We start from the raw sequence: 17,473 nt of genomic DNA on the forward strand, positions 1-17,473 counted from the left end.
TTGAATATAAGCATGAAAGAAAATTGAGGTAGAAGCTGCACCATAGACCATGAGCAACTACAGTCTGAGCCCTGCAAAAAACACTTTGTCACCACACTAATAGAGGCACTTATTCCTCTCCATCATCACTACTTGTAACTATCTGTTTCCCCCTCATTAGTAAAACCTATTACACCTACATACCTAAAATTTGACTTGAGGTGTGGGCAGAAAAGGAAAGGGGGAGATAAAAAGTTGTAAAAGAACAGGGCTGAATTTTAGCAGTAGACTTTTTAATAGAGAAATCATGTTCTGAAGTTTCATATTGATAAAAATGCTAAAATATGAAAATAGCTATGTTTCTAAAATAATATGTTATAGGGAAACATGTGAAAGACAGGGCCATCAGGGATGGATTTTCAATCGAAATGACAAATTGCAATTATGTATATACGGAGAAGACTTAAGAAAATGGGATACACTTGATTTAGAAACACGTATGAGGAATGCTGTGAGAAAGACCATCCATACTTGCACTAAGAAAACTGAGAATGGGTGGAGCTTTCATCCACTTTAACTTACACCAGGATCACCTGGCCCAGAGAAGGGAGAGTTTAGGAAAGGCTGTGGCACTGGGCTGTGCCACAGCTCTGTCAAGGCTGCCCATCTCAAGTGTGCTTGGAGATTTCACCAGAGCATCACCACCAGTGTCTCTAACTGGGGGTGCTCTCACACAACACAGAGCTTGGCTGGGGGTGAACACCTGCAGCAGGACAGGAGCAGAAGGAAGAGCTGGTCTGTATGACAGGGAGGCAGGCACTGGTTCTCTGAAAATCAAGGCAAACTAGTTAAATGAGAAATCTAAATGGTAATTCACAGGGTGTAATGTGACATTACCCAGGGTCTCCTATCAGAAGATCCCTCTTCATAACCTACCCCAAGTGCTTTGGAGGAAAAGTTTCAGGACTATGTGCCAGCATCTGCCTATATATATATTTAGTTAATTATGAAATGTTGCAACCAAAACGCTTCAAAACAGTGAGAAAGGGGGGAAACAGATTGCTGTGCCAATGCTAAATACCCAAAAGACCATTTTTTTAAGGTCTGGCAAGAAATGGACTTTCCCTGATCCCTTTAGTGCTCCCTTCACTAAGATTGCCCTTGCTGTAGCTAGGAAAAGCTTGCATATTTCAGAAATACTTAGGATATCAAGATAAAAAGTCTTAATTGACTTCTGCCTACTGGAGCCTTTTCAGAACTGGAGCATTGTGGGGAAAAAATGCTCTCACCTCAGCTTGAAAGCTAATCAAAAAATCAAGGGGGCAAACACACCTCTTAGTAAGGCTCTGTATGGGGAGCTGCACTGAACACTCTCTACCTGCATTCCAAAATATATCCAGGCAAGCTGAAGCTTCTCCAGCAGCACCTTCTCGTGAGGGGGCAGGCACTGAGCAAAGACAGCCAAGCATGGCAGCAGAAGAGCGTGGCTCTGCCTTTGGAGAGGGGCAGATTAAAGTCCAACAGGCAGCTTTAACTCCAACACTTCCTAGGCTTTCAGAGATGGATCATGCAGTCACAGAAATGATCCCTAAATTCAGACTGTGTTTAAACACATACATGCTTAAAATAACACACAATAACACACATTTGGGCACTTCAGAACAGAGACTGCCTTCCCATGCATTTTCTAAAAAAGCAAGGTAGCCCCACTCCCAACTAGGGAGCTTTGAGCAATACCCTGAAGTGTGATGTATATATATTTATTTATTTATTTATTTATACACACACACACACGCAAACAGTAACACCAGTCACATCTTCCTCTCAATAATGGTCACCACAAACTGGAGATTTTGCTACTCTGTAGTGAAGCAGATTAACTAGACAGGCTCACTCCTCTTAAGCTCTCAGATCATCATGGGTTGACCATCAGCAGACACTGATCATCATCACCTCTTTGCAAGCAGCACACAGCTGGTGATCTCATGTAGAGAGAGCCTGCAGGTTCAACATTAGCTGTCCAGAAATGCCTTCCATCACTTTAACCAGAATACAAATTAGAGGGGATAGTGCCCTGTTATCACAGCTGTCAAGTGTGCAGAGGTCTGGGGGTGGCGGGTGTGTGTGAATTTGGCCTCCCTCTCATTTCAGGAAGGGATGCCTCATCCCAAGAGGATCTAATTAAGAAGAAGGAAGTGGACTGGTCGGTTCCATGTCAGAGGGAATACGGTCCAGCTCTGTGGAATGAAACAGCACATACTTGGGCACAGCTTCAACAGCTGAGGCACGCTGCTGGCTTACGTAGGCTGCAGCAATCTTGCTGCTCATGTACACTCTGTTTACTCATCATCCTCCCCCAACAGCCTACTTCCTTTTCTTCAGAAACTTTGCTTCTCCTTCCACAGAGATGGACATGATGGAGGAGTGCCTACACCCCAGGCTCAAGGGGCCTCTCATACACTTGTCCTCCTCAGCTGCACCCACCCCAGTTCTTGTTTAGCTCTCTTTGCTGCATTAAAGCAGGGACAGGAACATCTCAAAGTCCTCCAAACACCACCAAACACATAGAAACCACAGACTGCTCACAAGACCAGTCACAGCCCTACAGGACATCCAGAAACAAACTGTGGGGTTTGTTGGTCAGAAAAAAAAAGCAGTACTTGCTGTGCAAAAGCAACAAAAGGGTTTGTTTCAGTTATGTACAACACACGCTGCCTGGGGCTAGAACAGCCTGAGGGAAGCCATTCACAACACAGACATTTCACCAGCATACTGATTTTTGCACCTTTTCAATAGAATGGCTGTTACCTTTAGCAGGTCTGCACATCCATGTGCCATCCCTTCAGAAGCTCCCTAGCATCCCAATGCCTCTCACTGCCCCACCTGCTCTGAGAAGAAGCTTCAGAACTGGGACTTGCTCCATGACACGTATCCAGGGTGATATTCAGTGTCCCACTACATGCCTGCCAAGGTTTTGTGCAGCCTCACTCACACTCCTACTCCCTTTTCCCAAGCACTCAAGTGGTTTACCACAGGCTGCCCTGTGTCTAGAGGTAAATGTCTATCTCACCACACAAGAACCCTTTCCCCATCTGTGCCTGATGTAAGGAATGCCTATCCTATCTACAAACCCACCAAGAATTAGCCAATTCACTTAGAGAAGAAAGAGACAAGACCCTACAACCCCACTTTTGTCTGATTTATAACCCATTCATGACCAAAAAGGAACCCTGTATTCAGAAAATACAGGAAGTTGTATAAATGAAGCTTTTTTCCCCCCTTGCAGCTCTCATTTTTGATGCAGTTTGTGAACAGACGTGAATCCTGGTGGAGACTATGATCATATAGGTGGGTGGAGGGAGGTGGGTCACTATGCTCATTTCCTATATGCACCTGCTGACTGAGGAAGATTCCTTTTGAGGAAGATTCCTTTTTTGAAATCACTGCCAGAGTTCCCAACCCCACAAGATTCCTTAGCAGTAGCCATGTACAACTACAATGCCCCATGGCATTAACAACCTCCAGGTCACAAAACACAACCACTGCAAGAAAGGGGAGGAAAGTGCAAAAAAGATTTGAGGGGTGGCAGGTGAGCAGCTCCCAAGTCCTCAAACAAATCTCGACATAACAGCCTACTGCAAGTCCTAGAACTTCTCAGTCATTAGCTTTATCTTCAAAACTCCAGCAGGATTTCATCAGTGCTATGTTCCATGCTGGAGCATGAAACAGCAAATGTCTGAGATCAGGAAAGCACAAGTAAGAGGTCTTTGTTCAGAACGGAAATTCAAGTTTGGCACTATCTTATCTCTCATCTTTTCCACAATTTCTACAGGAGGAGACAGAACGTTCAGCTGACCAGTTCTCACTGCAAAACTCAGATTAACATCCATGGAATTAATTTTGATGAAATCTGGAGACAACAGTGACGAATACCACACGCAGCAATGCCTGAATAAATGCCCATATATGAGATACCTGTTTGCTCTTTCACCTTGCCTTTTTCCAATTAAAAAAAAATCATTTGCAAGAGAGAAGAAGCAACTAAGGTAGTCAATTTGCAGAAACAAGACTGCAGGAGACTCAATCTGCAGCAACAGGGTTTTTTGCAGAGCTGGCATTACAACTTACTGTTCTTCTTAGCAGCTGTGCCAGGTGTTGTGAATAGCCCTAAACTCAGGGATAGGAGGAATCACTGCACACACTGCTTACAGACCATAAGTGCGTTGCACAGAATTTTACATGCAACATAACCTGTGGGGCACAGTGAAGGCCGTCAGAAATGACCTTCTGTGCAGCAGAAGCACTGCAAGCAGGCAGTGGCTCTGCTAGGATGGAGCAGGGGCTGCCCTGTGTGAATCACCCACTCATTAACTTAATGAGTTAACAACTCATTACAGTACAGCAGTCCCTTCCTGCAAGTCAAAAACAGTGCAAGTGAGTGAAAAGGACAATTTTTTTTTTTTTGTAGGCTGCTCAAACTTTCAGAAATTTAGAAGAGAACTATTTGAACCACTTAGATGAAGTCTTAACTAATTCCACCATAAAAAGAACAAGGCTCCATTATGAGTGAAGAGGGAAAAGCATACTCTGCAATAACCAAATAGCAGCTCTGACCTTCTGCTCACTCCTCCTGCAGTGCTGTGCTTCACACACTGAACCAGGAAATAGTTGAACAGATACATGTGAAATTATGAAGACTGAGTCAGAAGACAATAGTTAAATAAATACCAGTTCAACCACATACCGTAGATCTGTCCTGTAGGACTGGGAAATGAGTATCGCCTAAGGCTGCTCCAGATATTGCACCCACCTGCAAATATTTGCTGCTGGCTAAAGCTCAGCACATGCACTCTCAGCAGCAGCAGCAGGACTCCCCAAAATATTGCAGACCAGAATAAAAGAGAACATTAGCTTAATTCAGAGCACAATAAACTAATTATATCTTTTAATCATCAAAAGCATATAATAGCTTGTTGGAAGACTTTTTTAGTTTGGGTGTTTGGTGGTTTTTTAAAGCACATTATAAAGTTAATTAAGGATGCACCTCTTTTTTTTCCAAGAATTTTAGGCCTTCAAATTCATGAACATAGAGAGCTGATTGTTAGCTTCTTTAATGTGGCTATTTTACTACGAGTGTACAGCAGACATCAGAAACAAGAATGTCACAGAGGAATTGAGCACACACAATAAAAGCTCAGAAGCAATTACACTTTCACTATGTAGCCTTAAATCCACATATAAATACGTTAAGACATTTATAATTTAGACAAACTACCCTTCAGCAATTGTGAAAAATTGTTGAAGAGAAAGACAATAAGATAAAAATGCACTAACATGGTGCTGGAGGAGTTGGCCATTAAAGTCACAACTTCTGAAGAAACATCTGAACACTTTGTAACAGCATTTCATCTGTAACTGTTAAACTGGAAAAAAGGCCTGTCTCCAAATGGATTCAACACATAACAGAAGCAAAAAAAAAAAAAAATTAACTGGTTAGGATTTTTTTCCCTCTGGATCTCACTGAAATTTTAACCTGTCCAAATGCAAGTCCTTAAGTTACAGACAAAGGCAAGTTTTCTCTTTTAATAGGGAGAAAGGAGTGTATTGTTGAGGTTTGTCATATACATACAATTACCTGCATTGTTACGGAGATTACAGAACAAAGGCCCAACAGATCCACTTCTAGATCTTACAGCCTTGTCCTTTCCCATAATAATTGTCTTAAAATTGGATTTAATTTAGCACATTCATAATACCAATATCTACCAGTGCTTAGCATGTGCTAAGCTTAGGGGTAGTTCCAATTATTTTTAAATGGATGTGGCAATGCATTTAATTTATCATTCAAATGAGCAATTTAATAGTACTAATAAGGCAAGAGGTTTTTTATCTGGTTGTAAGAAGTCTAAAAACTAGTACAAAGTTAATTAGAATAACTGGCTAGTCTATCACTCACTTAAAAATAAATGCAAAAGAAATTGTCACAGAAATTTTTTATTTTTTCATCTCAGAAATAGGATTTTGAACAGCAGAGATATTGATTTTTTTAAAAATACAAAAAAACAACTTTTATCCTGCAAATATTAATGCCACTCCTTTACCTGATCTAAGAGTATGTCGGTCTCCTTTCCTCAGCAGTCTGGTACAAATTCTATCAGAAACTGAGTTTAGAACACCAGGCCTGTGTCTGTGACAGGCTCAGCGTGCCAGATAAAAAGGCAGATCCTGACCTCAAAGTCGGGCTGCTCATTTCTCCCTGGTGCCCAGCTGCACAGAATTAGAGGTGAATTACCCTGAAAGTTATGCAAAGATAACGAACTTCCCCTAAGAAAGAACTTCTTTTTTTTGTTGTTGAAGATATACGCTTACAATGGCTGTGGGAAGGAAACTGTGGTTACAATTCCCGTATTTCCCCTCTATAGAATAGAAAAGTATAAATCCATAGAAGGTGAAACCATCAAAGACCTCAGTTAACCAGGCACAGCCTACTTAACAAAAAAATCACATCAGAACTGACCACAAAAAGGATATTTTCATTGGTACTGAACTTCAGGCCAAGTATTAGAAGCAGCTGACCCTGCAAGCAGATGGAAAGAATACTAGAATTTAAAAATATAATTCATGTAGCAGGAAAGTCATGGACTCAATTCCAAACTTGATTATAGATGGGCAATTATAAAACATGCAGTGTCAAGAAGACATTAGAATTCCCATCTCTGCCTTCACTAGAGAAAAGCAAATAAAGAAAACAGAATTTGATGATCCAAACGGATCCTACCAATTTATTGTCATTCATTTTATTTCCCCCTTGATTTATAAGTACTTATAAGTACGTAAAATTCCTGCAGAATCAAAGATCATGATCACAAAAGGAAGAAAGCCCTAAACTCCCTTATTAACACAATACAATTTTACATATGCAAATTTGATGCCAGCCACAGGCACCCATTCTTTTCCTCACATTGTGTTTCATAAAAAGTCACATTTACTGTTTAAGAAGTACAGTGAAACTGTGGCACATCTCACATTGTACTAAAACCACCAGCAAGGCTGAGTCCATCTCTTTTGATGGTTCACACTGTTACTTTCTGCTAATGTGCATTTCTTTCACCTGAATACCAGAGGGAAACAGTGGAAGCCCTTCTCTTTGTCAGTCAAAGCCACATGTTGGCCTCAGAGAGCTCACTGGCCCCAAATCCCTGCTAGCAGACAAAACTGGTTGCCTTTCCAATCCAGATGTTCCTGGTGGAAGCCTATCCATTTCCACACCAGCATCCACTCTGCTCTTTCCACTTCAAAGCACAGAGGCCACCTTGCACAAAGTCAAGCAGCAGAGCAGGTTTTGACAAATAAAGACAAAGATGGGACCTCTCTTACTATGAATTTAGATGAAACTAACAATTCACCTGTCCTTAAGCTGATGCAGACAGATGAAGGCAACTAAAATGAAGTCTCACCATTTTCCCCTTCTGTATCATGAGACCTTCAGGAAAAACAAGTGGAAGGTTTCAGGGGGACAGTCTGGGAATCAGTCGTCTGAGCTACTTTGGGCATGAGGAAACGCTGGGAAGGAAAGGCAGCAGAAGGAACAACTTCCACTTATCTACAGGGACTGTTGAACCTGCAGGCACAACAACTGCTACAGGGAGGCAGCAGGAAGCTTTCCCAGCCTGTAATACCATGCATGGTCACGAGCTTTGCTGATTATACAGGCTGGCCTGTCCCAAAGCTAAGCTCTGCTGCCCCATCCTTTGCAGCACCATCCTGTCTCATGAGTCAATGTGGCACTCACCAACTCACAGCCTTTTGGATGGCATCCTCTGCATGGCTCTCTCCTTTGAGAAACACAGCTGGTAGAAAATAGAATTTGGAAGTGAGGACTCAAAATCAGGTATGTAGAAACAGACTTGCCAGCAGTGACCTGCTCATGTGTGTATACAAGAAAATAAATAAGGAAGCTTATCCGAAGTGCTCTAATTTACTAGAATCCAAGGGCACAAGAGGAAATAATGACAGAAAGCTCTGCCTAAGCTCCACCACGATGGGGAATGCAGAAACAAAAGCCACCAGCATTCCTGTGCAAAAACACTCTCCAGAGCCATCTACCATTGCAGAGACAAACCATTAGCAAGCAGAGCAAGATGTGTAACATCATGAACTGGACCAGGAATCCTCTTACAAGCATGCAGAGCTCCCTGTCTTACCACCCACCTGCCAAGATATCCATGAATGATTCATTTTGACACACTCCATTAAAAAAAGTAATCCTGCTGAACTAGCAGAAGCTTTTAAATATGCATTTAAAGTCATGGCAATCTACATCCCCCAATGACCAAGGACAGACTGTGTTTCCACAAAGCTGGTCTGCACAAATAACCCTCTTTGGGGAGCACTCCTATGCAGGCTAGGTTCAGCCCAACTGCTTGCAAGCTGGCAGCCACCAAAAAAATACCTTACCAAAATAGTGACAAAATGAAGTAAGGAATTACACTGAGAAGGCAGCTGATCACAGAGCCAGCTGTGTTGCAGATACAAATAACAGCCTAACAAGGCAAAGCTCCCAGCCACTCACCTGGGCTACGATGGGAGAGAGGGTTCCAGCACTTTGGGGCTCAGAAGAGCTAAGAGACTGCATCTGCTTATCAGGCCACAAGAGACAGGCTGTAATTTGCAATAAAGCTCTGCACCTGATGTTCAAGTCTTGACTAGGTGATTTTATGGTCTTAGAAGCAAAAATTTTTACCCTCAATGAGAAAAATGGGGCTGAAGTTCACACAAATTATTCCTGATACTCAAGCCCTGTCTCATTTGGTGCACAAAACACAAAAACCAGTACTACAGTATGTGGACCTCATTCTCCTGCACACCACAAAGCCAAACCAATCAACCAAAAAACCATTAGGCCCTTCCAATAAACAAAACACCCAACCCAACATTTAAAGAAAACACCCACATTCTCAACCCTAAAGCAGAAGCCCACATGCAGAACATAACAAAACCTTTGCATGCAATAGGAACTTCCCAGTGACACACTAGGTGTTTCTTTTCCTTGTTCAGTTTGGTTGAAACTGTACAGAAGAATGGGAAAAATCAGAAATGCACCAAACAAATGGGAGGTACAAGAAGAACAGGAAACAAGCAGATGGGCAGCACTGGAGAGAAAAAAACTTCCAGGCAGTGGCCAGGAGAGCCTAAAAGTGATCCTGACAGGAGTCCCTTCTGCTCCCCAGAGCAGTACTTGTGTCAAACACAGCCTCAGCCCTCTTCCCCACTCATACCGACTGGGTTTGAAGCACCATGTAAAGCCAAGGTCAGGCCTGGCACCACAACAAAAACCAACATCCTCCTTCCTCCTTTAGAGCTGACATTCCTTTTTCTTTATAGGTGCAATTTCTTCAGTTCTGAGACACGGTTAAAAGCACGGCTACCTTTTCTCCTATTACATTGCTACATGTGGAGAAAGAAGCTTTCCTACATGGCCTTTGGTATCTTCACAAAGAGCAGAGAAGGAAAAGAGTGATGGGTGGACTGCTTGGTTTCAAATATCAAGGGGCTCTTCCCATTTCCTGATGATGATAGGAAAATAAGTACTTTCAGTGACGTGCCAAATACCAACAACATTTATGGAAAGATATGGACATAGTTCCCTGCCTTTTCCACTGAAAGCCCATGAAGGCCATAGAAGATAACTAAGTGAGGCCATGAATTTATTGATTCAACTCTGGTTGGACCACATTTACATGTCCATTCTTTGTTGGATTACAGAAATACTTTTCCCACTTAATCTTGGATTTTCTCCTGGAATTTTGGATTAATAGCCCCAGGAGGCCTGTTTATGTGCAGATACATTTGGGAACAGCTGGAAAGGACTTAGAGAACAGCCTTGGTGCAGCCTTCCAGAGCAGTGCATCTGTTTTGTTCTTCTCTTCCTGTGATGCCTGATCACTCTTTACCCCACACTCTTTGCCTTCTAACACTTCATATTAGCACATGCTTACCTACACTTCATTTTCTTCCCCCCTCTCCCAGTTGAAGTCTTCCCCTACACAGTCATCTCCTGCTGAAAATTAATTTCCTACTGATAGCTCCATTTAAGGCCAAGTTCTTTCATTCACCCATCCCTACATAGCAGTAGGCCCCCTTTGCTGGAGAAAATTCAGCTAGCTCCTCCTACACTTCCAGCAACCTTTCACGATGTTCAAGGTACAATTTGCATTCAAATTTTGGAGTCAAACTAAAAGCATCAGGCTAACAACCAGATGTGCAGCCACCATTTGGTTTAGTAGTGTCTCTTGCCTTTGCTCATACTGAGACTCTTTCAAGCAAGAAAGTAAATGTCAAAGGCAGGCTTTGCACCTACAAACATCCAGGCACCCAACCACTCTCCAGCACTGTCAAAATGCTCCCTCTTTGATACACTGTAACTCTAGGAAGGAAATGCATAAATTAAAATTATATAGATTATGCCCTGCACAATGAACAACCAAAGATTTTAAAGCAGCAGCAATTTCGCTCATATTTAGAAACTCCAACCATAAAAAATTACATGCCATGAAAATTCTCAACAAAGGCTTGCATGTAGCTCCCATAATTGAGGAAGTACTAATAATAGCATGGCTGTTTGCACAGACAACATTTCCACTGTGAGCCTCAAGTCTGATCTCAAATATGCAGAAGAAGATATTTTCTTGTGTGTTGCTGGCTGTAGACTCAAAGTATTGGAAACCATGTGAGAGTGCTGCAATGTGCAGCCAGCCTATGCCTCTAAGGAAGCACATCCATGCCATGGCTGAAGATAAAGCCTCCATTGAGCCCTGCAGAAGGTGCTTGTGTTGTGGGGCTTTGTAAGGAACATAAAGAAGCTCAGGAATTAACCTGTGTTGTTGTTGTATACAAAAATGAAAGCAATCATCACACAAAAACAACCTGACCTGACAGATGAAAAGTTCATTCTATGCTCCTCAGCCACAAGCAAACTCTGTTCACAGCTCCAGCTTCCCCTTCTGGTCTGTGCTGCCTAAGCTCAGGCCTGCTCAGGTCCCCAGATCAGCAATGCTCATACCTGTGTTTTTAACAGTGTCCATTAACAGTTACCCCAGAAGTGCATGCACAAAAGCAGCAAGGGAGCCTCACATTTCTCTAGCTTTATTCTTTGTAAGCCTCTAAATGAGCTGTATGTAGACCAGTCACAAAGTTAAATGGAAATTGCTATTAACTTCTTGCATCTGCTGAAGATTACCCAGAATAATTTCTGGGTAATAACAACTAAAATTTAAATTTAGTGTACTATGCAGGAGAAGACTCAATAAGGATGATTAATAATGACCAATATATAGCAGAAATTATCTTGCATGCAACATACACACATGGCAAGCGCACATTTGAGATAAGATGGTTCTTCATTTAAACTCCTCACTTGAAAATTCAGACCAGTAATTAAGTCATAATCCTATATAATCAACTCACAGAGTATCAGTAATTCTGTGCATGGAATAAGATGTAACAACAAGCTATTAGGTCCACATAAAAGGCACTTTAATTCTCAACAGCAAAACAAGCCCAAAACCACTGTCTGTTGCTTTATTTATCATATCACTGATGTGATCACTCTCAACAAGCAACAGAGAGCAAGGTTTGTTTTTTAACAACTCCAACCTTGCCCACTATGTTGTAATTCCTGAAAAATAAGCAAGATGCTTACCCTTGAGTAAAAGGCACCACAGAAGGATCATGTGCCCATCACACCACTGAGGAGCTGCCATGACACAGCCATTCCACAGCTCCGGCTGCTTCCCGGTCCCTGCGTGTGGCTGGGCCCACAATGGTGCCAGTGTGCGGAGCTGTCCCCTCTCCGACCCCACAGTCATCTGAGAGGCAACACAGAGGCCAGAGCCAGCCAAGAGACACTTCCATCCCAGCCTTCCCACTCAGGAGACTGCAGAGAAGGGGCAATAGCTCTTACTGGCAACACACGAAGCCCAGCTCATGCCACATGCCTGCCAGCTGCTGTCCCCTTCCTGCAGCAGCTACATGCCTCCCCAGGCAGTGCCAGACCATGTCCCCGCACCTGAGCACATGCCACACCTCAAACAACACCAGCCAACTCTAACACCTGCCTGAGCCTATGCAAAGAGCCCTACACAGAGAGCAAAACTCTGCCCTGTTAGAGAACACCCTCATTTTTAGAGGGCAAGACCATGTGAACAGCACTTGAATGGGCAACAAGATTATTGTACTTGAAGCATTGCCTCCAAGCAAGGCTTTATTCTGCATCCTTACAGTCCATAAAAACATAATGACTTTTCAAATATGAGTTATCCCACCCTAAGTGGCTACAGCGAAATTTAGTCATTTCAAATGCGACGGTGATTTGCAGAATCACACCATCAGTGCGCACCTGGTTTACATCCCAGTCCTCTAAGGAATAAAATCCTTAAGAACCTTTCTCCCCACCTGTCTGCAGTTCAAGAACGTGCTCTTAATGTTTAGAACTCCACCAGGTGCTGATCAGCACTAGTTAAGAAGTCTGAGAGTCTCAGTAAACTGAGACCTCCTCGCCTCAGCTTTCACATTCACAGGTACAATTAAGTCAAAATTGAGAATGTTGTCTGGTAAACTTTCAGTAGTAACACTATGAGCTGCAGGGTTCCCACCTAAAATTATGAGCCACACCAAAATCTGCAGATCTGATCATGCCAGATATGTCCTGTAGCATGTTGATGGGACCTCTGATAATATCAGGGTTAACAGACCTAGCTGAGGGCCCACAGCTGGGTCCCTAGGTGATGAATGCATAAAATTAACTACATGGAATTGAGGACCGGGTCTACTTTTTTTAGTATTGTTATTAATCATACTAGACACCAATTAAAAGCCTGACTTAAGAGAACATTAGAGATCACTAAGTCACAAGATGTCATAGCCAGCTTGAGAAGAAAAACTGCAAACAGAGGTCATGGCAGGCAGATCCTGCAAGGCTGTACCCAAGGACAATCCAGGCCTCCTCTGAGGTCTTCCAAAACGCTGGTATACTTTAATTCCCAATTCAGTTTCAGCTCTTATTCAGAAGAGATTTTTAAACCTAGGCTTGGTACAACAACAAACAGAGATCAAATGACAAAACACTGCAAGGAACCCCAAACTGAAACAGACGAGACGAGGAAGCAAAGGTTTACAATAGTCAATTGCAGTCAATGGTGCAATCACAAGCCGGCATCAATGCAAGGTAAGGAAAAAGTAGTCAAAAAGGTAAAGCAGCAGTACAGTTCTGCTCTGCAGCTCTCAGGCAGATCTGTCACCACAGATTACTGAGCACCTTGGTTCCTATCAACACACATTCACACTTCTGTAGCACAAATCACTGAGGCAGAGAGGACAAGGGGCTACATCTGGAAGCAAAAGTTCAGCAAGCCCCAGAACACCAGAGTTCACCGTGGCCACGAAGCACTCCTACAGGAACACTGAGAACACATGAGCTGAGGAAAGCAAGGCTGAGAGCCTGCCAGCATGCTGAGTGGGTCACCTGGCACGCCGTTCTGATTTACATCAATGAAAGGTGTTCTTGGAAGGACACCCTGCACACACGTGGGAACAGAGCGGGGCCTCAAAGCCAAGCGTGCTGGCCAAGGCCTCCCGCTGATGTGCTGCCCGGCACCGCTAGGGCTGCTCGCTCCGCACCACGGCAGCGTTTGCCAGGGGAAACTCCGCGCCGAGCCCGAAAGCCGTAACCCAGCGGGTGATGAGCACCAGCGGCACGGGCAATGCGCAAAGACCCCCTTACCACATACACCCTATTAATATAATCAACCAGCAGCGACACGAGGAGGGCAGGCTACAACACCGGGGAGACGGGAGCCGTGCCTGTTGTACCCAGGGCAGCTTTTACCCAGGAAAACAACCGGGGCACCTTCATGCCCCGAAAGGAGCCACGCGGCTGCCCCGCGGGGTTAAACCCAGCACAGCCGGGCGGGGGGCAGGGGGAGGCCGCGGGGATCCCGCCCCAGGTGAGCAACGCCCCGGCCGGGCCACACCGCGGCCCCCGCCGCCCCTGCCTCCCCTCCGCGGGCGGCACCGGCGGAGCCGCTGCGGGACAAAGCCCGAGCCCGGCCGCACACCTGCCCTGCCGAGCCTTGCCGGGGGCAGGTGCGGCAGCCCCCCGCCTCCCGCAGCTCGCTCTCACCTCGGCCGGCAGCAGCAGCAGCAGCGGCGGCAGCAGCAGGAGGCAGGGCAGAGGCAGCCGGCTCATGGTGGCAGAGAGCGCTCCCCGCTGCGCGCACGGCCGCTCAGCCCGACGCCGCCGCCCCCGGAGACATGGCCGGGCTGAGCCCCGCACCGCCCGGCGTCCCGGCCCTCCCCCGCGCCCCGCCCTGCGAGAGGCGGGGGGACGGGGCCGCGGGGAAGCCCTGCGCGGGGCGGAGTGAGGGGGCGAGCGGGCAGCGCCCGCCGGGAGCCGCGCCGCTCTCCTCCCCGCGCCGCCGCTGCTCGCCGCCTCCCGCCCGCGGCCTCAATGGCCGTCTGGCAGCGGGCGGAGGGGCTGCGGCTTCCCCGCCTCCCCTCTCCCTCTCTCCCTGCCGGCATCTGACATCTCCCCCCGCCGGGCCGGGTGAGGAAGTGGCTTTCTCCCAAAGTTTCCCGGTCTCCGTCGGCACGGCGGAGGGAGCGGCGCCGCGGGGCGCGCCCGGCCGGCCCTGGCACGGTGCTCGGGGGCGGGCAATCGGCGGAAGGGTCAGGGGTAAGGCGAGGCTAACCCGGCCCCGGGGGCTCCGCTGCCCGCCCCGCCGGCCGCCGCCGCACGCAACCCCCCCCGGGGGTATGCCGCAGTGAGAGGCTCTGCCTGGTGCACCATTTTTCATCCCCAAACAGCCCCCCAGAAAAGTCTCATCCCGCTCCAGGCACGGGTTTGGACATGTTTTATCCATGTCATCAAAAGGGACATGACATCATCAAACGCAATCACTTCTATAACCTTAACTTACTTCCCAGGCTCAGTGAAGTGTTCCGCATTTCATTCATCTTGGATAAGGGAAAGGGGAGGCAGGGACAGTTTACAGAGCATATCTGTAATTACGGAAACGCTGGCAGCCCTCATTTTCTCAGAAGTTTTGAGCTCATATGTTTATCATTTCCCTGTCTTTTCTGAGCCCTCAAAACATATGCATAGCATTACGGAAGCAACTATTTCCATGGGAGTTCATGGGAAAATTCACAAGAATAAGGACATTGGGGTTGTTCTCTGGAAAAGAGAAGGCTCCTGGGAAACAGTATTAGAGCCTCTCAGCACTGAAAGGGGGCTTTTAAGAAAGATGGGGACAGACTTTTTAGCATGGCCCCTTTTTATAAGACAAGAGGGAGTTCTAAACTAAAAGACAGTCAATTCAGACTAGATATAAGGAAGAAAAGGTTTACAGTGAGGGTGGTGAATCACTGGAACAGGTTGCAGAGGTCATGTAGATGAACCATTCCTGGAGGTGTTAAAGGGCATATTGGGCAGGGCTCTGGGCAACCTGACAGAGTTGGAGATGTTCCTGCTCATCACAGGGCAGCTGGACTAGATCACCTTTAAGCATCCCTTCAAAACCAAATTGTTCTATCATTCTGTAAGGGCACACGAGGCTGAGACCTACGGCTGGAGGTAGACATTGTATAGGCATCACTTCATGTCAGTAAGATTTGTAGGAAATAGAGAATTACTTCAGAAAAGGGTTGTTTGGGGTTTATTTTTATGTTAGGGAATACTGAAATGAAGCAATAAACACTATACAAAAAACATTAATAAAACTTTTTATGCTGTCCATTCAGTGCAAAGCACCTGAGAAAATTGTTCTCCAGCTGAATACTCTTCCTGGTAAACCACACACCTGACAGAAGTCTCACTGGCTGCTGGGAAGTTGTTATGCTGACATCACTGCTGCAGATCAAACCCTGCCATTTGGAAATTACAGCTCTGACTCATAAAATAAATTCCCTGTTGCTGCTCCCCATGCCTGGGCAGACCCCCAGTGGTTCTAAGCTGCCAAAGTGCAGCTTCTGGCCAGACTGGGTTCCATTGTCTGGGCTGCACCTAAAGTGCCACAGCTGCACTTGAGCAAGCACACTTGGTCATCCCTGGCTCCAGCCCAGTGGGAAGCATGGCTTTTTTTAATTACATACCTTTCCAGGACAAAAGCCTGGTAACTAATCCAGTTGCCATTGAAATTCAGTGGGAATCTCTTCACTGATCTCAGCAGTAAGGGCAGCCTGCTCTGAAAGAGAAAACTAAATGGAAAAAAAATATTAAAATGCTCTGAGAAAGCAAGAAGTGGGATTCTCACCTGTTAAAATTTTAAGTATCTCCAAGCTGATGTTGCCATCTCCAGACTCTAGACATTCTTGGACTATTAAGTTCACTCATTCTTCTTCATTGAGGAGGCAACAGAACCCAATTTAGAAGCAAAAGTCATAATATTTCATAGGCTATGTTAATTCTTTGCTTCAGAGAGCCAACTGGGCAGCTACATGACTATTACAGGAAGCTGAGCTCCTTTCACCACACCACATTTGTCTGGATCTGGTATGACAGCTTTTCAAATACAAGCTACATGGAATCTGTAATTAATTACTTTCTCATTAACGCTTGTGGTTGAGTGTATATTGTATGGCTACTTGTATGTCCAGTACCTGAACCAGGAGGCCTATGAAGTTCTGGGACACAGTCTCATTTCTGGAGCATCCAAAATAGTAGAGAACTGCATTAAATTTGCTTGTAGAGACTCTAAGCAGAACATTTCTAGGATTGTAGTAAATAATTACCTTTGTGGCATATCTTTAATTACCACCATAACTAATGTCATCTGTAGGATTTATGCACAGTGGCTTCAACTGGCACACAGAGAGCCTGGGTTTGTTACAGTCTCAAGATGTCTCTCTGACTGACTCATACCAGACCTCAAGGAAAGAACTGGCTCATTTCCAGAGACATTTCTGGGGTGTTGGGAAGTACCCACCATCCAAATATCAGGGACTATAGGACAGAGGAGTGAACTACGAAGATTCATAAACATTTGAAAAGACTCAGATGTACTGAAGGTGGCCACGAGAAAAGGGGAAAAAAAGTGTCAAGAAACACCAGGCACTAAAAAGTGTAATTATTTTGTAGCATAAAACAGAAACTCATTTTCTGTTTAATTCACTGGGAGGGAAAAAAAAAAAAAAAACACTGGTAGCAATAAACTTTTTTCTTATGAACAGAGTCTAAAGGAATATTTGTGTCATTTAGACTGCTTAGAATTCTGGGAGGAGGGTTCTAAAAAAGCTTTTCTGATTAGATTTTGAGAGCTCCATGGAGAAGGAATCACACATGTACCTGATTGCTTCCTTCAATCAATGCTCCTGCCCCTTACAGCACGCTCTGCTCCACTGCTACCCATGCACACCTCAGGGAAGAGATGGATCTCAAAGGGCTGTGATTCATGCCAGAGCTGGAGCCCTCACATGCTGAAAATGGAAAAGAGAAATT

At 45.1% G+C, this 17,473-nt stretch overlaps 1 protein-coding gene across 1 annotated transcript in view; it reads right to left on the reverse strand.

Moving 5' to 3' along the window:
* PTPRJ (protein tyrosine phosphatase receptor type J) overlaps positions 1 to 14,375 on the reverse strand; it is a 73,712-nt gene extending 59,337 nt beyond the window's left edge. The window contains exon 1 of the mRNA XM_064714831.1: positions 14,159 to 14,375. Coding sequence (XP_064570901.1) covers positions 14,159 to 14,224 — 66 coding nt within the window. The 5' untranslated portion in view covers positions 14,225 to 14,375. The remainder of the gene's footprint in view (positions 1 to 14,158) is intronic.
* Between the last annotated feature and the right edge of the window lie 3,098 nt (positions 14,376 to 17,473).

This window comes from Zonotrichia leucophrys, chromosome 5 (genome assembly GCF_028769735.1).
Source record: "Zonotrichia leucophrys gambelii isolate GWCS_2022_RI chromosome 5, RI_Zleu_2.0, whole genome shotgun sequence".
Classification (NCBI taxonomy): Eukaryota; Metazoa; Chordata; class Aves; order Passeriformes; family Passerellidae; genus Zonotrichia; species Zonotrichia leucophrys.